Genomic DNA, 23,303 nt, shown 5'->3' on the forward strand with positions numbered 1-23,303 from the left:
ATCTTGTGTTATTCTCATGATTTCCTTATCAGGCACTGCTGTTTTATAATAATACTAGTGTTTAGCCAGATCCCCTGGGCTCTGCTTGCCTAAGGCAACTTGGCTAGACCGCTATCAGGACTTGGCACTACCATTAGAAGTAAATTACAGACGGAGGCTACCTCAGAGCTACTCCTGTCAGAAGCTGATCTCGCCATCATAAGGTGGGTTAGGGAGGTTGCTGAAAAGCATGGCTGTCTGATGGCTTAAGTTGCACTAGCATGGATAAACAAGCAGATCATAGGCCTATTTATCAGATTCAGCAGCATCTAAAGATTGGAACAGGCCATCGCGGCGTGAGGGAAGTTATTGTCTGATGAGGAAGAAAAGTATATTGAGGAACCTTATCAGCCAAAGGCTGTGATAATAATCGCAGAGTCGCTTTAACCCGCAGAGCTAGCGAGAGGGGAGGGTGGAGAAACGATGTCACAGAACAGAAGAAAGGAGAAGGCCCTCTTTCCATGATGTTCAAACTTTAGTCATCTGCCTGATGGTCCTGTCCATCAGAACCCCGTAATTTTCTTCTCGGTGCTGTCTCAAAGAGCTTCAGCCTGTAAGTCGAAGGCCCGCGAATAAGACAACGTCTACGGTAGATTCCGCTCAATCTCAAATGAATGCCTACTGCTTGTAGTTAACTAACTAATCCACAGCCGAGCGGTGAATACGGCCAAAGTGCGAATTTTCGCCGCAAATCATCCTATCTTTGAAGTTTTTCAACCACCAGTGCCATTAATTAGACTACCTACTAGTTGAATAGATAGCTATTTATTAGGGCAACTTTGTCTAGTATGTCCAATAGTCCAACATCCACTACAGCGTGGCGGAGCGTGTTGATGAGATATAGGTGTAGGCTCATCAATCTGACTATCAACCTGTGTATCAAGCTGCTGAACACAATTTTGGCCTTCTTATATAGATAAAAGGATATCATTCCCTATTAGAGCATGCCTTCTTACCCTTTTCTTTACTTTCCGCTCATTTTCAGCACGTAGGGCCTTAATTTCTTCTTAGAGAAGGAGATTCATATTCATCACCATCTGTGCAGCCTTTTCAAGATGCTGAATATGGGCTATTAGGCTGCTAGATAGCTTCCATTTTTAGATGCATCTCTGTATAGTGCAGACCTTGTGATCAAGCTGGCGAGGATTCTGAGGAGTCTGAAAGGTAGAGGAGATAGAGCCTTTAATAAGTGGTGGTGTTAGTATATAAAGTTAAAAAGTAATCTTTCCAAGGACCTAATCTTTATTTAATGGCTTTAGACCTGCTCCAGCAAAGCTATTATATATATTTGCTTAGTTAAATACTATATCTCATGCTGGTGGATATAGATGCAGGAAATCTTCCTTATTAATATGGTTATTTCCTATACCTATCATCCTCTCCACTAGTTTTCTATATGAGTGTTTAAGCGGCCCAAAAACCCCAACATCTAGAGGTTAGAGAAGATGAGAAGTATGTAGTAGCATGCAGAGACAGATAATTACATTCTCCTTATAGAATGTATCAAATTCAGGAGCTAAATGGCTAGAATAGCTATTAAGGATAAGTAACCACTTCGCACTAGTTAAATATCACCTAGAATAAGGCTCAAACACAACTTTTAACCAGTGGAGGCCTATCTTATCTGTTATCTAGCTATTCTAACTAGTTGTAATTAACTAGTCTTGAGAGAGCTTAGGTTCTTAATGCTAAGCAGCCTGGTGTTCTTTTCCCTTTAAGATAACTACTGGTGGTATAGAAGTGCCTTTAGAACTAACATATTTAATAATTATGACCTATTTGAGGTTCCCTTAGATAACTATGTAAGGTCTCTCACTGCATTCCACTGTAATAATAATCTTAGATATTATATAGAGTCCCATGGCAAAGCCAGTCTTATTAAAGTTCTAGATATCATCTTCATGTATGCCATGTTCTTAAATAGCTTTGCATACAGTCTCAAACCACTGTCTGATAACCTTAGGATCCTCCTGTTTTGCCCGCTAGTATGTAATTCTTTGATTATATCTTATACATAGCTAAGGGTGATATTTTGTAAAGGAATAAGCCTAGTTTACTCTAAGAACTACTATTAAATCTTACAGATGTTTATAGAGCAAAATCTGTGCCATTCCATGCAGGAATTCAGGCCGAATTGAGAAGCCTTGCTTATCTGCATCTAGTAATTGCCTAATAAGGGTCTCTTCTTTAGTAGCTGTTAATTTATGGCTATTTGCATGTGTTTCTGTTCGTGGTTTGACTCCAGATAGCCGCTTGCAAAGGGAGGATTCAGGGACACCAAATATCTGGGCAGCCTTTAGTTTTGACTTAACTTTTTACTGTTTCCATGCAGTAATAGCCATCTGCATACAGGCTTCCTTAGATAGAGGCATTATATATATAAAAAGTAAAGAAAATGGCGCGTTGAAAATGATTAAGTTGAATATTTTGGTGGTTGCGGTGAAAATTCGCACTTTGGCCGTATTTGCTGCTCGGCCGTGGATTACATTAAGTATACATGACTTACGTAATCAAGCAATGTAGCAGCAAGCTACGGCAAGCCATTGGAACAAAACCGAAATAACATGTTTTGGAATTTAAGTATGTATACTGCTCATGATTCTGCCCATATGAGATACTGTTTATCTCTCCCTATAAATCTCCTTTATCATCTTATCTACCCTTTTCACTTCAACCTTTCTGTCTGTATGATAAAGCATCACTATCATGCCTTATCCTTCTATTAACCTTAAGCCTTATAAGGCTGAGCTAATTAACCTATATTAAAATAGTGCCTCTATCTAATCTCTCTAAATATTCCTTCTTAACTAACATGGGATTCAGCTTACCACCTAAATGATTGAATTATAACTACAGAAGTAGGGGATTAAGAAGCAGAATTATATAGCAAGCTCTAACACAGTGCTGCATGCCTGTATTAGGATTCTGTTTTTCTAGGTTAGCTTGGAGGAAAAGGATCTGTTTAGAGTTGCATAACTGAACCGCAAAAATCGAACCCGAACCTCACCGAACTTGCAGCGGTTTGGGTTCGGTTCCTAGCCTAGGGAATCGCACTGGTTTCGGTTTCCATAGGGTGGAACCGCTTCGAGTTCGGTTAAAACCACCGGTTACGGTTTTTGCGGTTTTGCGAGTTAGGTTAACCAACCCACAACTGTTTTACCTAGAAATTACTGAATTCTAGATATTTTTAATTTATATTACTATCACTAGATAGCCTGAATCAAAGGCTATCTAGTGATATAAATATTATTCAAAAATACCTGGTGGTTGCTGAGATATAAGGGAATTTCATCTCTGTCATAGGTTGGTATGAAAGTAGTGGTAGTTTATATATATATGCAACCGACTGTTGACAATAACCATATTTAAAAATGATTTTTTAACCACCACCCATTCAAACCTATAGATATTAAATTCATATTTTAGATCTAGATTAATATGATGATAATTACCATATATTTCATATAAAAATCATAATTTATATAAGCATGCTTGATAGGGGCGTCAGAGGGGTCCCCGAAGGGGGAATGGTAAGGGTTAAAACAGTTAAATTAGCAGTTTAACCAACCCGAAACCGAACCGAATCTAACCATGGTTAGTTAGTATAGGCCTAGCTAGGCCTAGCTAGGCCTAGCAGCGGGTTTTGCGGTGAAAACTGCAACCAAATCGCATTGGGTCCGGGTTTGGTGCGAGTTCTAAATTTTGAACCTGAAACCGCAGCGGTTTGGTGCCAACTAGGCTTGAACCCGCCCAAACCCGCACCAAATGCAACTCTAGATCTGTTCTGTGTCCTGAAGGCTGAGGGCTTTAATATTAGTCCTAGGACACTAAAGTACATTTGTTATTAATTAGGTCTATACCATTATATAGTCAACCCTATTATAACATAGTATTAGGTTAATAGGGTGATTAAGGAGCTTCATACAGAACTTTAAACTAGTTAGATTAAGGGTTATGGAAAGGAACTACTCTATTAATACTTTTAAAATTATGGATCTATTATTGCAAGGTAGGTATACTGATATAAAAGGCTCTAATATATACTAATTTATATTTTCTTAGGGATTACCTCTTTAGATTATACTATTAACTCTCACTAACTGCTGTATAAAGATGACTCTAAGACCTATAATGCTATTAAGGTGCTTATATTATACTAGGACCAAATTTTATTTAGTTAATTAATAGGTACTTAAAGCTAGCACTATATAGTATTAAGGTTTATACTACTATTAATATATATTCCTACTATATTATTTAGGTATATATTAGAATTATAGCTTATATAGTAGTTAGTGTGTTATAATAATTTCTTGATATTGTAGAGGTTGCTTAACTATAACCTTAATTTATATAATCTAACTAAGGCACAGAAATAGTTCTACTAGTAGAAGCTTATTATAAGCTTCAGTGATTATTACATCTAGAAATAACAATTTCTAAATGCTATCTTTATGGCATAAGTATATTAAATTAAAGGATTAAAGCCTAGTGGCTTTGATTAACTAAAGGATTATTATTTAGATGAAGGGTATATTATATCCTCTTATATAAAATATATTATACTAATATTAATATAGAATTATTTCTATACTCTTTAGGAGCAGGGTGTTTACTCTTATAACTTAGTTATTAATTAGATTACCTTATTAGCAATCTATATATTGTGATATCGATCAATATGTGTGATTTCGATTAAGTCTACAAGGGTGCGCAGAGGATATTGGTAGATGTCATCAGCATGTACATAACCATGTAGATTCTTATGTTCCTTCATAGCTTAGGTAGAATTATAAAAGGGGCCAGAATCCCTTAATATTAGCAGGACATGTATGGGGCGGCCTTTGGCCTACCCCCTACCCTTACATGATTCAAAGGCTCTACGCCCTCTGCAATGAATGATAATCCCATCTAGTAGTATGTCTGGAGCAGGCGATTATCTAATGCTTAATTCCTGAGAAGGTTTGAAATCCCTATGAAGGATTTAATCTGAACCCTAGCAGCACTAAAAGACCATAGTCTTAGGACTTTAAAGACGCCACTAATAGGTTAACTTTAATAAATGCCTCATATTAACTATCCTTAACTTAGTAGAAAATACCTTAGATTAACTGCTTTAACCTCCTTGGGCTGATCTAGATACCTGTGATAGTGATGATTTGCCTGGGATATCTAGTTAGCTCTTCCCTGCAGCTACATTACAGTGGATGTCATTAACTATCTAAGCCTTCTGAAAAGTGACTAATAACAGGATTAAATTGTCTAATTATAAAGGATAAGATAAATAGGGATAATTAAAATTATTTTAATGGATTTAAATTACTATTAATAAGCTTAATTCAGATTTCTATTCCTAACTTAATTATTATTCTTCTCTTATTAAAATAGATAATATCAAATCTATATCTTCTGGTATGGAGACTCCTTAAACCTAGTCTACCTATAATAGTAATAGCTTTAAGACTGACTGGGACTATCTTTAATAGTGGTTTACTTAGGTAGCTTATGGTATGACTAACTAGAATGCTTAAAACAAACTAATTAAACTATATAAACACCTAGTTAGACTTCTCTGGGCTGAGCATAATTATCTTTAGCTAGAAGGGGTTGCTAGAGCTTTAACTATAGCTCCTAACCCCTACTTTCTTTCCTCTCTTTACTCTGAAGAATGCAAGCTGTATTAAAAGGTCTCTGACCTTAAGCCTATCCCTATGTATAATAGTAAGTACAGTAAGGATGCTGCAGTGAAGTGGCTTAAGTAGGTTAATAATTACTTTTATAATAAGTAAACTCTTGCTTGAAAGGATGCTACTAATCTTAAAAAGGTTATAGTAGTTAAGTATTACCTTATTAGCTAAGCTAAGGAGTGATGGGATGCTTATAAGTAAAAGATTAAATATAATCTAATAGCTGCTATTACCACTCTGGGTAATTTTAAGTAGTGGATTTGAGAAAACTTTAGAGAGATTAGAGGAGAAATTAAGTATTAGGAAGAGTATAAGAGGTGTACTTAGAGTAACTAGATAGTGCAATCTTATGCTACTTCCCTAGTAGAAGCTGCTAAATATATTAAGTCTGGAATTCCTAATAATGTATTAGTCTAGAAGTTTATTACTAACTTAAAGCTAATTCTACATGCTTACTAGGCAGAAGATTATAGTAAACTAACTACTTTTAATAATATAGTTTATTACTTTACTAAGTATAAGTAGGGAGTTACTTTATATACTTAGGTACAGTTCTAATCCTTTAGCAAGACTAATAATCATTAAACAGACCTAATAGATATTAATTTAAATGCTATCCTTGCATCTCCTAATCATCTAAAGAAGGGAACACATGAATAGAAGGTTTAGTATTAAATAAACTAAGCTTACTTTAATTATGGATAGAAAGGCCATAATATGTAAGCTTATATAGTACTAAATTAATTAAAGACCTATTATAAGAAATAATTAGGAAAAGTGAATAACTGCTAGATAAGGAAGCACTAGTTAGTTAACTACTAAAAGCTTCTAAAGTTAAGGAGTATAAGGTGTCTGATGACCTTAAACTACCTAAATATTATGATAATTTAAATAGGAATAATAATAAGGAGGATTAACCACCTATTAAGGGAATACTTAATGCTATATAGGTAGATTTAGAACTAGAAGATTGTGATTACATTAATACCTATCTAAATACTCTTAGATCTAATCTTATCTACTTCCCTGCTAAGCTTAAAGCTTCTAGGATAGTGGCCTATATCTAAGCACTGCTAGACTATAGCTCTAGCTATATATTTATATTAAAATACCTAGCTAATTTGCTACCCTTATTATAGTTCTGCTTTTAGCATATGCTTAACCCTTTATAAGTTTACTTGCTAAATAACAAAGTTATATATATATTATATTAAGTTTAGATCCCTCTTAGACTTAGTAATTAGCCTTATATCATTACTCCTTAGGTTCTCAAAATGACAGAGTATGATGTTATTCTAGGTTAAGATTAGCTAAGATATATTAATCCTAATATTAATTAGATTACAGGTTAAATGACAATTAAAGGGCAAGAAATAAAGTATATAACTATCAACCCTATTAATCTTTAATACTAAATTAAATCAGGCCTAGAAGCACTTATAAGTCTTATCTCTATAAAACAACTTCGGCGTACCCTTCAAAAGGATTGATAAGAAGCCTGGTTATTCATTATTCAAGAGCTCAAAAAGGAAAAGGAAGAGGAAGTATTAGCAGAACTATCTTAGTTAAGGCCTCTTCTCACCCAGTATAAAGATATATTTAGGGAAGAGTTATACCCAGGAATACCTCTAGCTTAATTAATATAGTATTATATTAATACTAGAGATTCCCTGCCAATAAATGTGAACTCTTACCCTTAGTCACCTGAAAAGTTTTGTGAGATAAAGAAGCAAGTCAAGGAGCTATTAAAGAAAGCTATTATTCACCCTTCAGCTAGCGCGTGGGGCTTTCTAGTAATAATTATCCCTAAAGCTAATAGGAAATGGTAAATATGTATTAACTACTACTTACTTAATAAGGTGACTATTAAGAATACCTATCCACTACCATAAATTTAAGAACTTCTAGATTAAGCAGGTTAAGCTAAGTGTCTTTTAAAGCTTAATCTCCTCTCTAGATACTGGCAGCTGCAAATAGGTGAATCATTAATTCTAAAAACAGCTTTTAATATATTATTTAGTAAGTTTAAATTCTTAGCAATGCCTTTTAAACTTTGCAATACACCTATAACATTCCAAATAATAATAAATAATATTATACAAGATCTTAACTTCATGGTAGTATACCTTAATGATATTTTAATCTTCTTAGACTTAGATAAGGAATATAAGAAGCATGTTTAATAGGTGCTTGACCAACTCTAAGAATATCAACTATATGTGAAGCTCTCTAAGTGTATATTCACTAAGAGAGAGCTAGAGTTTTATGGTTATATTATTAGTAATAGATTTATTTAACCAATACCCACAAAGATGGAAGTTATAAAGACATAGCTAAAACTAATAAATATTTATAAAGTTTAATAGTTTTTAGGACTGGTAATATACTATCACTAATTTATATATGAGTTTATAAGAATTGCTACCCCTCTTTATAAACTCCTAAAGGAATTAGATGCTTTACTTTATAAAAAAAAGTTTTAACCTATAATCTGGAATGCTTAATATCAGTAAGTGTTTATAATACTAAAGAATGTAATGGTTTGTGCACCTATTCTTAGGATTGCTAATCCCTCTCTACCATATTAGATTAAAACTAATGCCTCTGAATGGGCACTTAGTATAGTACTATTATAATAAGATAAAAAGGGACAGTGGCATCTAGTAGTATTTAATAGATATAAACTTAATAATACTAAAAAGAACTACCCTATACATAAGAAGGAACTTCTTGTGATTAAGGAAGTACTCTGATAATAGGACTATTATATTAATAATAGCTAACCTATTATGATTATAATAGATTATAAAAGTCTTTAGTACCTTACTAATATAAAGATGTACTCAAAACACCTTGCATATTAGATTAAAGAATTTTAAGTATATAATCTTATTATCTAATATTACAAGGGAACTAAAGTAGTTATCCCTAATGTAATAAGTTGCTAATCTAACTTTGTTAAAGAAGGTCTAGTGAATAGAGCACAAGTGCCTACTTTTAATCTATCTACAATATAATTATAGTAGATAATAGGTGAAAAGTGCCTTTGCATGCTACTTAACCTCTCTAAATTAGAATAGCATCTGTTAATAGTCTTGTTCTTAAAAGGTGATGATCTAAATATATCTAATAAGGTTAAAATAAAAATCAAAATATTAGCACTAAACTTTCAGCTTAAGACAGAATATATCAACTAACAACTTACTGATCGACTGTATTATATGGATGAAGGTATTAAAACACTATATCTTAAAATTCCCTTTTAAAATAACTTTATATCACAGCTCTATGACTAGTTTAGCCATCTAGCTTATCCAGCCTTGCTTAAAGTAATTTATACCTGTGCCTAGTGGCTAATAATATAAAGGGATATCCAAGATATTACTAGAAGCTATCTAAATTATTAAATAGTAAAGCCTTTAAGACTAAATCTTAAACATAAAGCTGCATAACACCTAGTGAAAAAAGGCATCTATCTATTCAAGTATTAGGGGATTAATCTCATTAGGTGTTTATTAATAACTCTAAATAGTAATTAATAGATTATTATAGCTGTTAATTATATAACTAGTTAGGTTGTAGTAAGAGCTGTACCTAATATAAAAGATGAAATATTAGCTTATTTTCTTCATAAGGATATCTTTATTAACTATAGAGTATTTAAAGAACTGCTCTCAGATAATAGAACTAACCTTCTATCTTAAGTTATAGTATTATATCTTAAAATTCTTAAAGCTAAATATTATATAATGACCCTGAATCACCCCAGAACCAATAGTAAAAATAAAAATATAAATAGCTTACTAGGAAAGATGTTAATAAAGTATCTTATAGGTAAACTAATATATCTATAGGATAAATACCTGCCTCTTATAGTTTTTACTACATAAGTGCATATTCATACCTAGATAAGGCTTTCACTATTTTATCTTCTCTATAGTATATATCCATCACTACCTGGTTATCCGCGATATGATCAACTAACTAGTTAAGATATTAAAATATAATTATAATATGTTAACTATACTTAATCCCTAGCTAATAAGAAGTTATTAGTATATACAATCAAACAGAACCTAATTTAAGATAGTAATATAAAGAAATCCCACCTTAAACCTGGTTAATAGGTCCTTATTTAAAATAAATCTCTGCAGAAGTTCTAAAGTAAATAGTTTAGCCTATATTAAATTATTTAATTACATCTACTTAGTATGTATGCTATCGCGGAACCTAGTAGACATGTAGTAGAGAACCTTATTAATAGCTAATAATTAGTAGAAGCTAATATTAGGAATGAACTAGAGAAATTATAGATATCTACTACACTAATATAATAATTATAGAAGGTAGGATTATTAATCCATACACTAATTAAAGTATGTAAGGTACTTAAAGAGGTTAATAACCCCTCATTCTTATATGATGAGCTTTTAAAAATAACTTAAAAGGATTAGGAATCTGCTAAATATCTAGGAGTATATTTAAAGCAGGTAGGGGAGGGTATCTTAATAAAATAATATACTTAATAAATAAGGCTTTAAGAACACATTAGTAATATGCTAATAGGGAATGGCTAACCTATACACTATTAAAAGGAGTTAACTCTAGGAAGTGACTAGAGTGAAATTAACTTAACTTCTTTAGATAATGAGCTAAATGGGGAATAATATATAAATTATTAAGGAGTAATTAACCCTAAAGAGATGCTAGTAGGAAAGATATAGACTTTAATAGACTATTTATAGTGGTGATTCCAGCTCATTAGGAGTAATTAGAGAAGGATAAGCTACTTAGTATTATAAGAATATTAAGATAAAGGAATGAATTACCTATTTAACTAAAGCTAATTACTTAAAGATAGCTAAGTATAAAAGAAAACTATAAACTAATACTGGGTAAGAGAGCCATATCTATACTAAACTCTAAGAACTATAAAATTAATCTAACTAAAAAGCTTCTTTAACTTTATTAGCTTCCTTGATAGGAGCTATACTTAACCACCTTAGCCTTTATCTTAGCCTTAATGATCACCCTAGTCTAAAAGAACCTAGTTCTAATATACCTTCTTATGCTTATTAACCTCCTCTATATCCTCTTCCTCTACCTTAATAGCCTCCAGAGCATTAATCTAATTTACTATAACCTTATTAAACTTCACTAGGTCTTAGTGAATAGAACATAGGCGCCCTAAGTTCTTGAAATCCTTAGTAGAGATTAGCTAGGTAAGCACTTAACTATCTATAGGATAGCCTTAACATCTCTGCTTTAAAGGAGTAGTATTAGTTAAAGGGGTTAGATATTTCTTCCCCTTATTAAGAAGGGTAGAAGGGGCCTTAGAAGGAGCATCTTAGAAATAATATTAGTAAAATAAGACTATACTAAACTTATTAGCCTGGAAGAACCTATATAGATAAAGATTAATAGACTTATAAGGCAAAGTAGGAGCGCTTGTCTTTAATATAAAGGGAGGAGGATTAAAAAAGGACTTCTTCTTCTAAGAATAAGTAGTAGGGCCTTTAGATAGAGAAGATATAATAATCTCTAGGGTTAACTTTTTTACAGATACTTTATCTTTCTTAGAAGGAGTAATTAGCTTCATAGAATAAGATTAAATAGTAGATTCTAGTGCTTTTTTAGCCTTCTTAACAGGCTAGTTATATATAATAAGGCTATTATTATTAAGAGCATGAAGTCCCCCTTACTTAAGAAATAGACTATATAAATTAGAAAAGAATAAAATAAAAATAAGGAAGGAAAAGAGAATTTATATATATTAAGGTTAGGCTTCTAGACTCCTAATTTGCTAAGATAAAAAGAGTAGTCTGTACCTTTACTATTTTATATATAATTTGCACAGGCGCTAGCATATAAAGAATGATGTCATCTAGAAGAATTAATTATATTAGGGGCAGCTATATAAGAATAAAAGGTACTATAACCACCTGCATAGGTGGAATATAGTTCAGATATCTTGTTGCTATGTTGTTAAAGGAGGAATATATTATGGTTAGGTTGTGTTTTAAGGTCCTTTATAAGAATCTGCTTATTTTAAGTAGCCTAGTTTAGGGTTGTTATTTTTGCGGGTTGGGCTGGGTTCTCCGATCTTTTGAACCCAACCCGCCGGGTTCGGGTTCTAGATTTCTAGGGCCTAAACCCGGCCCATAACCCGGCGGGTTCTAGATAGTCAACCCGGCGGGTTCTATTCTGCCGAAAATTCTACACTCCGCCTACCTAATCTAGTTAGTATGTATTTAATTTTTCTATACCATACTAGCATCTATACTAGCATTCAAAATATATATATATAAATAATGCATTCTACATAGAAATCTAACCTAGGTTAGTGTATTCTAATTACTAGGTATTGTAATTAAAACCCGTTTTTAGAACCCAACCCTTAGCGGGTTCTAAGAATTAGAACCCAACCGACCCACGGGCCCTAGAACCTGAACCCAAACCCAGCCCATGGCGGGTTAGGGCCGGGTTGGGTTAGGGTTCCCGGGTTGGGTTTAACCAGTCTAGCCTAGTTAATCTCTTATATAGGGTCCAGTAATATCATGTAGGATGTTTAAGTACTTATTAATTTATAGCTAATCTCTTTCTTAGCTGCCTATATGGTGCTAGTATGTTCAGGAATATTAGGCATCTTAAAATTAATAGAATAAAGATGAAACAAGGCATAAAGAATACTAAAATACTCTATATTAGGGAGTAACAATAAGAGACTATTAGTTTAGATAAGAAGGAGTTTAGCTAGGGGATATACTATTAAGGCTTAAACTATAAAACATCACACGCGATAAAGTGCTAAAGGTTAAGGGTATTTATACCTAGGCTATATATGCTAGCAGTGAATGCTTACTTATTTATTTATAATTATTAGTTAATTCTACCTTTATTAATTCTTTTATTTACATGCATTTATAAATAGTGATATTTACTATAATTCCCTGTATATAGCTTAGTAATTACTAATTACTTAGGCAACTCATATATTAACATTACTAAGTAAAGGGATCTAATTACAACCCTTATATATTAATAAAGAAGATGCTAAGCTACTACCACCCTAATTTTAAAGTCAGAGAACAAAGAACAATTCGGTTGATTCCATAGATGTTTGACAAAGAAATGATACTATCTAAACACTAGATCTAGTAATTAATATATCTTAGTAATGATTAAACCCTATTTAGCTGCAATGATGGGTGCTGACTAAACCTTCTACTTACTAACTAAGAACTCCGCGGACGGAGTTTAATCTAAGCAGGGGGGATATGATATTAATTAATATATATAATTTTAATTAAGTCTACAAGGGTGCACAGAGGATATTAGTAGATGTCATCAGCATGTATGTAACCATGTAGATTCTTATGTTCCTTCATAGCTTAGGTAGAATTATAAAAGGGGCCAGAATCCCTCAATATCAGCGGGACATGTATGGGGCGGCCTTTGGCCTACCCCTACCCTCGCATGATTCAAAGGCTCTACGCCCTCTGTGATGAACGATAATCCCAATATTAATTCTTTAAACTAAGATTATATTATTTATATAAACCTAGAATAATTATTCTATTTATAAATAAAAACTCTGTCCACACTTAGTATATAGGAAGCTATTTATAAACTATCACTATCCTCCTAAGGGTGTCCAAGATTATGGTCTAAAGTTTAATTAAGATCTTCTCTATATATTATAAGAGGATATTATAGAATAGGGTAAGTTCCTAACTCCTCTACCTAAAGTATAACTATATACTAATAGCTTTTTTATATAATAGATCCTGATAAGTACCTCCCTTAAGTAACTTATAACTAGGTAACTAGGCAGTTAGAGGAGATGAACTTTAATCCTATAGTATCTATTCATCTTCTAAATAGAGATATATTTACCTCTTACTGAGAAGTCTATATAGGACTCTATATAAGAATTTTAATATATATCTAACAATAACTTAAGCCTATTCTCTGCCTATTAAGAAGGCTAACAGGGGCTTTTAATTAGAATCTAGGCTAGGAAATTAATAAAGTATAGATTGCTAGTAAGTTAAATAAGCAGTAACTATTATTAAATTAATTTTATATAATATATAATTTCTTATTCTAGTCCATAATATGGTGCTATCCCTAAAATCTTATTTATTAATGATAAGTAGAAACCTACCTTAGCTTTATATAAATAAGGTTAGTATAAATTCTTCTCTACAGGTGATGTTATTAAACTTCCTATTTAGTAGTAGTAAAGTAGAACCTTAGCTTTATATAAAGAATATTAATATACTGCTCTTTAATATACTCTTAGGAAATTAAATAAGAGGTTATGTATAAATATCTTATTATTATTATATAAAACTAAAGAAAAGATAAAACTAAAAAAACTCTTAAGCTTAATAGCTTCCTCTAAGTGGATACCCTTTTATCTAAAGATAGGGTACTGCCATGATGCTTTATTCTATAGGTCCTATCTTATAATACACTCTTCTTTATTATCTACTACTAAGGTTATTTAAATTTCAGACTTACTATCTCTACTAAAAGTAATAATAGTCTTTGCTACCCCAAAATTTACTCTTTTTAATTATATGTATGGGGTAGAATAACTATATTAAGCTATAGTTACTTATATAAAGAAAGAAATTCAGGATTCATTGCCTAGATTTACTATTACTATAATAGTTACCTTCTATATTTTAACATAGGTTAAAAGTAAGGATAGCTTTTTTATACTATTATCTTGCAAGCCACTGGGTATGTTATTAATCCTGGTTTTATCTATAATATAACTAATATTAATTAGATTAAATCTTAGTTAAGCTTAAGCCTTATATAATTAAGTCTTTTGATGACTTTATCACTAATGACCTTCTTCCTAGAATGAGCTAAATCAACTTTATATAAATATATTCTGATTAACTCCGCCTAGCAACCTCTGTTATTTTAAGTTGCAGTGAGGTGATATATATCTCTTAACATGCTAATAGTAAATAATAGGTTAAGGATCTCTTATTAACATGGTTCTGCACTAATATAATAAATACCCTTTCTATAATTAATATCATCATCATATAATGCACTGAGGTAAATTAGGCTATATCTAATCTACTAGCTATGTAATCTAATGAAAAGCTAGAAAGGAAGAGGATCAAGAAGGAGCTAAAGTAGAAGTTAAAGGTTAAGATAGAACTAACTCCTTAGATTAAATCTGAAGTTCCTGTATGACGACCTATAAAGAAATGATTATTCTCAGTAGTAAACACTAAGTTAAAGACTGAGGAAGATGATATTATTACTACTATAATATAGGAGTATGATGAAACCCTAACTTCTATTAGTATTTATATAAGGACCTGGGGTTCTATAAAATAAGAAGACCTTAATTATATTATAGAGTTTAGGCTATAAAGTTCTATTAGGTTGTTTACATAAGTATTACTATTATTTTTAAATTTTATTATGTATTTAGAAATAAAAGTTAAACTACTACTAAGTCTTCTGTAATTGTATGATGCTATTATTTATTATATATATATACCTAGTACTAATCATAAAATATGGGCTTTTACTCTTATATAATAATATCCTTATATATATTTATATAGTATACTTAATAGTATTACATACTTACTGTGTTGTACAAACTTATTTATAATTCTATATAATTATAAAGAGCACTTAGAATTTATTCTATTCATCTATTACCTAAAAACTAGAAGAGAGTATTAGGCAAGTTAAAAACTAAATAAAAATAGCTCTAGTAAATCCCTATTCTTTATATATACTAGCACAAGATCCCTCTCCCTAATCTTTAAGTTCTTCAATAATAGCATGGGGCAGAGAGGCTAGGCTAATTAGAATATATTTTTCCTCTCTCTCTCTAGTGTATGAGCAGTAATGTGTATGGTCTGGCTATTTATAGCTAGTATAAGAGCCTTTCCAGTAGCTAGGGAGGTGAACCTAGTTAAAAAACATAGACTAGGTATTGTACTGGCATGGAAAATCCTAAATCACACTATAGAAGGTAATAAGAATAGCATTAATATAGGATAGGCATCCTATATATAACTAGTAATATTAGTATAATAATAAAAAATAAGAGTAAGGTACTTACCTACTTAACAGAGATTACTCCTCTTTGTATAGTAAATAGGTATACTAGAAACTACTAAATAGCCTTCTAATCTTTAGTATAGCATAGCTAGTGTAAAGTGGTATTACCTATTATAGTTAGTTATATAGTCTTATACCAGTCACTATTGACCTTGAACTAGTGGGTGTGCTTAAGTAGTTTCTTCTAAAGAGGACTAGTCTGACTAACTATAGAAGGATTATAGATTATATAGTTTGCATTAATATGTATAAGGGTATTTTTAGCTGAAGTAGCCTTATTCTTAGGGGGGCTGGGATCATTAGGAGTAGTAGATATAGTAATGATGTAGTGATATTATAGGAAGATTTATATAAGAGTTTAATAATAATATAGAGTAAGAAAAAAAAGAGGAGAATAATAAAGTAAATAAGAAGAAGAGAGGGTAGAGGGGGGGGAGTTAAGGGTCTTTATATATTTAGAGGTCTTTATAAAATATTCACTATCTAGGGTCATAAAGAATCTCATAGAATTTAATAATATTAAGAAGTGAATATTATAGAATTTATTAATATTAAGAAGTGAATATCTTTAAATTAATATTTACTATAAAGACTGTCTTAGTAATTATCTCTAAATCATTCTGTATGAGTAGAATAAAGACTTCATTATAACTACTAGGGCTATTCTAGTAGTGAAATCTTCAACTATCTTAGTAGTAAATATCTTTAAATTAGAAGATATTCACTACTTATTATTATTAAATTCTGTAAGATTCTTTATAATATTATTAAATTCTATGAAATTCTTCCTGATATTAGAAAGTAAATATTTAATAAGAATTACTAAATATATAAAGATCCTCACCCCCCTAAACCTTAAGGCCCTCTCTCTCTCTCTTTTCTATTAATCTCATTATTTTCTTTTTCTTCTACATTAATTATCTCTCCTATATAAACCTTATTACCTTATCCTCACTCTACTATATTAATTTATAAGCCTAATGACCCCCTCCTCTATATAAACAGCATGAGGTTATCTCCTTACTAGATAATAAAGTTACAGAACCTCCTTATATAAATATTAATGCTATCTCTACCACCCTAGTTAATGATAAAGAAGTTAAAGAAGTTAACTATGTAACTAGCTTTTAGATGCAACTTTAGGATATCTATCTTACATTATATAATATTACAGTAGTTGGTAGAGAAGGAGCCTTAGCTAAAAAGTTTCTTCAGATTATAGAGGATGGAGACTATTAAGTTATATAACTTATATTCTTTAGAAATCTAGCTCTCCTTAATCTTTGTACTACTTTAGAATAAAAGGTAGCCTGGATCCTTCCTATACATAAGTCTATAATTAAAAAAGATACTCTAGTTCTTGATCATGTAAGTATTCCTTTATATTTTTATTATGACTTCTAACCTCTTTTTAGCTCTGTACGGGTGAAGTAAGATAGATTTAAGTAATCTTAATTACATCATGTGGTATTATTACTATTAAACAGGATTATATAAATTATAGAGGAAGAGTGTTTATAAGCCCTGGTCATCTACCTAGCTATTAGAATAGTGTATGTGCAGGATATAAATGGGAAGGAGAAAATATAGATGCCTGCATGTATATAGTATTAAATTAGTCTAGATATAGGCTAGAGCTCACCCACCTTACCTAGGAGCTTAAGTAGCTACACTTCACAGAATATTATCTATATATTAAATTTACTTTAATCATTAATTTATAACATCCTAAATTATATGAACCTTATCTGGTAGTGATATATACTACTAATTAGTAAATTTAATTTTGTATAGAATTACATTTTATTGCCGGCAGAAAACCATGAAATACTAACATACTTAAACACCTACAGATGTTATTTTGGTTTTGTTCCAATGGCTTGCCGTAGCAAGCAAGCAAGCCCTGTATTCCACAAAAAATTGTTCCTTTCAGTATCTTGAAATCCCAACACTACCCTAGCTTTATAAGCCCACATCTCAAGTTAAAATCATGTAGCAAGATGAAAGCATTCATTCTTATCTCGATGAAACTCCTAGACCAGTCGTCTACGTATAAGACGTGAATCAGCTATGGTTTAATGTATTATTAGAGTGTAGCGGCCTAAAAGCCCACTTGGGAAAAGAAAAGGAGGGAGTTTTGGAAGGTTGTAACCAAAGCAGTCTTTCCTACAAGTGAGAGTGTGTCGGTCGACATATCCAGAAAATAAGCAAAAAAAAGCTAGGAAGCAAAGGATCTCACAGCTAGTTCCGAACTCGAACTGGCAATAAGCTATGTTTTATGTATACGACAGAGTTTACTATATGGGACTGCTAGTATAAATCTTATATTAAATAGATGCTACTATAAATCGTCAAGTTATACAAAGCCGGGAGCGCGAAATTGTTCTATCTACAGGGCCCCCTGACTCGCACTACTTATCTGTTAGGGTTAGACCTGTATCTACATGAATGTGTCATGACCCCGCAGTACCTGGATGATACAAGCACCTCACACATGCTACAACACCGATATGTTGAAATACAGCCAGTCCCCTCCATATTAAGTTACACCGCATTGAAAGTCAAGGGCGTTCCTATAGAGCATGGTCATGTACCCCAGGTCCAATGGTTTGCTACACCACAATTATTAATTCCCGCACTCCAAGCAAGCTTAGGTTTGTTTGTATCATAGTTTGTGCTGTTTAGGCTGATGACCAAGGACCAATGGTTCGCTAAGCTGCGCAATTATTAATGCCCCCACTCCAAGCAAATTTTTGTTTGCATTATAGTTTGTGCTGTTTGTATTGATGATCAAGAACCCATCAACATCCTGAGGTTCGGCTGCGTAGTCCGCGATTTGCGTTGATAACTCAGGCCTAATAAACACTGATGAAAATCTCAAGAGAATTATCTATCCAGCTTACCAAGCGTTCGGTCTTCTCGGGTGCCGAGGTGAATAATGTATGTCCTGATGTTCCCGCATTGGAGTATACCGGCACATTTAAGCAGACCAACCCTCGATCCTCGTAGTCTCTGTATCCAACTCTCTTTCTCCAAATCAATCAATCATTTATTCACACGCCATGTCTCTCAAAACCCTCACTCTCTGGACCCTCCTGGGCCACGCCGGCACGCCCAACCCCTGGAAGGTCCTCATGATCCTGGAAGAGCTCAAGGTTCCCTACGAGACCAAATTTGTCGATCTCGACGACCTAAAGAAGGAACCCTATGAGTCTATCAATCCTAACGGTCGTGTCCCCGCTCTCGAGGATCCGAACACCGGAATCACTATCTGGGAATCCGGCGCCATCCTTGAGTACTTAGTGGACACATACGACAAGCAACACACCATCAGCTTCACCGCCGGCTCGAAGGAGTTCTACGAAAGCAAGCAGTGGCTACACTACCAGGTGTCTGGCCAGGGACCGTACTTCGGGCAGGCCGCCTGGTTTACGATCTACCACCCCGAGAAGGTGCCCAGTGCGGTCGAGCGCTATGTTAACGAGATCCGTCGTGTTTCGGGCGTGCTCAACCGATCGCTCCAGAACAAGGAGTACCTCGTTGGCAGCAAGTACAGCTATGTCGATGCTGCTTTTGTGCCCTGGTTCGAGGTGGCTGCGCTCTTCTGGTCGAAGGAAATGGATCTCGAAAGGGACTTCCCGCATGTTAATTCCTGGTTGAACCGTATCAAGGCTCGCCCGGCTGTTGCCAAGACTATTGATGATAAGGAAAAGGCCGCGGCTGCGGAAGGGAATTGAGGCAATGTGATGATAGATAAAACTCCTAGATAGAAGGCGAAGCTTTTTTGATCGAATCCAAATACATATATCTTCTATACTTAGATCTACCCATTCCTTAAGCTAGTGTCTTGGCAGTAGGTTGCAGAAAGAATGGAAGAGTGTAGATTAGTGAAGCTGGTTTTGCACTTCTCTGTACACAGGAAGGGGCGCTCATCGGCTACTGTATCCATAGAATTTTATGTCGTGTATCAATATAATATAACCTAGACTAATAACCTAGTCTACTTTTTCCCCTCGGAAATACTTTCATCTCGAAGTTCTATACGCTCTGTTTGCAGCATGAATTTCTAATTTTTGCACCATGTTCCCAGAGGGAGCATCAAATTGGACTTGCAGAAGGGTAGCACAATGTGCTCTATCCAGGATCAGAATAAGCTTGCATAGGCTAAGAAAAGTTCCATTACTATTTAAAGGAGTCTGTCATTTCTTGCCACATTAAGCCAGATCAATAGTTATTCTTATGCAGGACAGCCAGATTCAGAAAGCAGTGTAGACTAGGTGCTGTTTCTAGTGACAGGCGAAAATCTACTAAAGGGGCCCATATACTTTTTATTTCCTCTAGAAGTTATCTTATTATAGCAAACCAAGGTCTGGCATTTAATAATGGTGAAGATTCCTCCTGATGAGCAGCTTATCTACCTAGCTTGCTAGTGATAAAGAAAGCAGACGAATAAAGAGTGGTCATCATCAAGTTCTAACTTGAAGGGTTACTTTCAAGGCCGTAATACATTTTCCCGTAACTAGGCCTCAGACTTACCCTCACTGATACGCAGAAGAGCCATGATGGCCAAGGTGAGAAACTACCTCAACGGCTGCCTGAGAGGGACGTAGGTCCCGGGTAACAGACGTGTTTTTCAGTGTCTATGGTACAGGGAGTGCTTTTACCGCCCCTTGCGGCTCATGCTTTTCCATATTTAGCTCGCATATCCTCTACCAATGCCTTCAGAGTCGAGTGGCTATCAGGAATATTATCCGAGTCGGGTCGCGGAACTCGGAATTCCTGGTAATCATGCCCAATACATTCCCGGAGACTCGGCTCTGTTTTGTGCTTCTCCATGCAGCTGTCACAGATATCGATATCTGGGCAGCTTGTGCAAAAATATCCGTGGTCTTTCGTCTCGTTTCCGCAAAGATCGCAACATCCCAAAAGTTCGAAAGAGTTCTCTTTAGGGTTGAATGTCGCCGTCTGGACAAAGCAACGGATAGCACAAGACATATCTCCTAACTGCGAAGACAAATATCGTGCTCGATACAAGAGATGTCTTTGAGAGGCGTCTGGTTTCTCCAGCTCATTAATAATCGAGATAAGGCTCTCCCTTGTTTTGCTTTCCCGATCATTCTGACTGGTTGGCTGGAAGCCCTTCAGTGCAGGGATCTGCTTGAAGAAGCCATCGGCTTTTTGCAGGGGGAGAAAGTCTATAGGTGTCCTGCCGGAAAGATCCGTACAAGTCATTGATGCAGCGGATTCCAAGAGAATGGCTGCGCTTTCAACTGCGCAAAATCGGATGGCCACGTGTAGCGCAGTGAAGCCGAATTCGTCGCTTGCGCTAATGTCGGCTCCATGTCCGATCAGGAGTCGGATTATATCTGTCTGCTCCTTCCTGACTGCTACATGTAAGGCTGTCTTCCCCAGGGATGTCTGTGCGTTGACGTTCGCGCCCTGCTCAATTAGATATCGACACACGTCGAAGCGATCATGGAACATCGCGATATACAATGGGCTGCGGTCAGGAGCTTCGATATCTGCTCCATGACTCACAAGGAGACGCACAATATCAAGCGCACCTTTGCGACATGCAAATTTCAATGGGCACCAGCCATTTGAATCAGCAGCTTCAATATTTGCACCACGCTCGACCAAGAGACGTACCACGTCGTAGTGTCCTTGATCGGCAGCTGATATAAGTGCTGTCCATGTACCAGAGTTAGCAGCTTCGGGATCAGCTTTGCGGTCTAAAAGCAACTGAACAATATTAGACCTGCCATAATGAGCTGCGAGCCCCAAGGGGCGCCACCCGTAGGAATTAGCAGCTTCGACGTTCGCCCCACGCTCTATCAAAAAGCGCACAACGTCATAATGTCCTGGAGCAACAGCTGATGCAAGTGGTCTCCATCCCTCATCATCAGCAGCTTCAATACTTGCTCCGTGATTCAGAAGTAGAGTGACAATATCAAGCGTACCCCTATAACAGGCCGAGATCAAAGGGGTCCACCCGAAAGAATCAGCTGCCTCAACATTGGCACCATGATCCAATAGTACAGTTGCTATTGCCAAGGAGTCATTCTCCACAGCGGAGTAAAGAGGTGTCTGTCGGTCATCGTCGACAGACTCAGCATCTGCACCATGATCAAGCAGCAAACGGGCCAGGGCTAAGTGACCACGCTTGGCAGCCAAGTTAAGAGGACTGCTGCAAGTATCATTGACTGCCTCTATTTTTGCCCCATGCTCCAGTAGCGCCTTTGCAACTTCCACATGATTGCCGTAAGAAGCGGAAATAAGAGGCGTTTCTTGCCATTTAGTGGCGATCTCTGTGTCAGCATCATTCTCGAGAAGGAATCTCACTATCTCTAGGTTCCCAGAGGCGGCCGCCACGTTCAGAGGAGTGGTACCGGAGTCGTTTTGTCTATCGATGTCCGAGCCATGGGCCACAAGGGCCATTATGCATCCCATACTGCCACTCTCGGAGGCACATAGCAAGGGAATTTTCCCCTGGCCGTCTTCGGTATTGATCGTACTTGCATCCTTCTCCAGAAGGAGGCTTAAAATAGAGAGATTCCCACGCTCTGCGGCAATGTGTAGCGGAGTTTGACCATCCGAATTTGGTAATAACTTTACTTGGTGACTAAGGAGAGCATTGGCAGCCCAGACGAAAGAGTGTTTGGCCGCGAGATGGAGAGCTGTATTGCCGCCTTCATCCGTGACGGTGACATCTGTCCCAGCATCCAGGAGAAGCTGTATAGACTCCTCGAGTCTACTTGTTTCCGAACTGTCGCCCTTGGCTATGACAGCTAGATGTATTGGTGTTCTGTCGTCCAAATCTGTGGCCTCAACATCCGAACCATTGGCGATCAACAGCTTCACCACCAGGGGGTATTTGACAGATTCATGCAGGGGGCTTTGTCGGATTTGATTGCTTGCATTGGCATCAGCCCCTTGAGATAGCAGGTACTCAACAACTTGGTGATGTCCTTGTGAACCAGCCTCGTGAAGGGCCGAAGTCTCCCCCGTTCGACAATTGACATCAACCTTTGCCTGGCACAGCTCTCGCACGACTGCCAGATATCCCTTCGACGCGGCGATGGCAAGCGCCGCGGTCAGTAGCTCGTCGGATCCATTAATCGGTTGGTGGTCCAGGCGTAGTAAATACCGTATCATGAGTACGTGACCATTTTCTGCGGCAAGTCTGATGTAGCTATTGAAGTTCGCTGGCTGCGGCAATTCCTGAACCGCCTTAAAGATCAACAGGTAGCCGCTCTGTGTCGCCAGTTGTGCTGGCGTCAGATCGTCGTTATTGGGTCGGTACCTCTCAGCTCCGTGCATGACCAGGTACTCGGCGGTATCCTTGTATCCATTCCGGACGGCCTTATGCAACGCCGTCTCGCCGTCGCCGAGTACTAAGTTAATCGGACTACCTGCTGCCACAAGGAGCTCGACAATGTCAAGACGCCCGGTCTCAGCAGCCTTTAT

At 35.5% G+C, this 23,303-nt stretch overlaps 4 protein-coding genes across 4 annotated transcripts; 1 reads left to right on the forward strand and 3 right to left on the reverse strand.

Moving 5' to 3' along the window:
• Window positions 1-18,750: 18,750 nt before the first annotated feature.
• Window positions 18,751-19,627, forward strand: P174DRAFT_445982 (glutathione S-transferase family protein). The gene has a single exon (XM_024828467.1). The coding sequence runs from the start codon at window positions 18,899-18,901 to the stop codon at window positions 19,571-19,573; it is 675 nt and encodes a 224-aa protein (XP_024678066.1). The 5' UTR covers window positions 18,751-18,898; the 3' UTR covers window positions 19,574-19,627.
• A 1,399-nt stretch (window positions 19,628-21,026) lies between these two features.
• On the reverse strand, window positions 21,027-21,413 carry P174DRAFT_331658 (ankyrin repeat domain-containing protein; the record flags this gene model as incomplete). Its single annotated transcript, XM_024821663.1, has 1 exon — window positions 21,027-21,413. A coding segment is annotated over one exon (387 nt), but the record flags the coding sequence as incomplete, so codon positions are not given.
• A 246-nt stretch (window positions 21,414-21,659) lies between these two features.
• P174DRAFT_346406 (ankyrin repeat domain-containing protein) lies at window positions 21,660-22,022 on the reverse strand (the record flags this gene model as incomplete). Its single annotated transcript, XM_024821717.1, has 1 exon — window positions 21,660-22,022. A coding segment is annotated over one exon (363 nt), but the record flags the coding sequence as incomplete, so codon positions are not given.
• Window positions 22,023-22,154: 132 nt separating this feature from the next.
• P174DRAFT_333063 (ankyrin repeat domain-containing protein) lies at window positions 22,155-22,436 on the reverse strand (the record flags this gene model as incomplete). Its single annotated transcript, XM_024821675.1, has 1 exon — window positions 22,155-22,436. A coding segment is annotated over one exon (282 nt), but the record flags the coding sequence as incomplete, so codon positions are not given.
• Window positions 22,437-23,303: the final 867 nt, after the last annotated feature.

Source organism: Aspergillus novofumigatus (genome assembly GCF_002847465.1).
Source record: "Aspergillus novofumigatus IBT 16806 chromosome Unknown P174scaffold_10, whole genome shotgun sequence".
NCBI lineage: Eukaryota > Fungi > Ascomycota > Eurotiomycetes > Eurotiales > Aspergillaceae > Aspergillus > Aspergillus novofumigatus.

Coding starts and splice junctions, on each gene's coding strand:
- P174DRAFT_445982 (XM_024828467.1), top strand. CDS start 18,899: ATGTCTCTCAAAACCCTCACTCTCTGGACCCTCCTGGGCCACGCCGGC.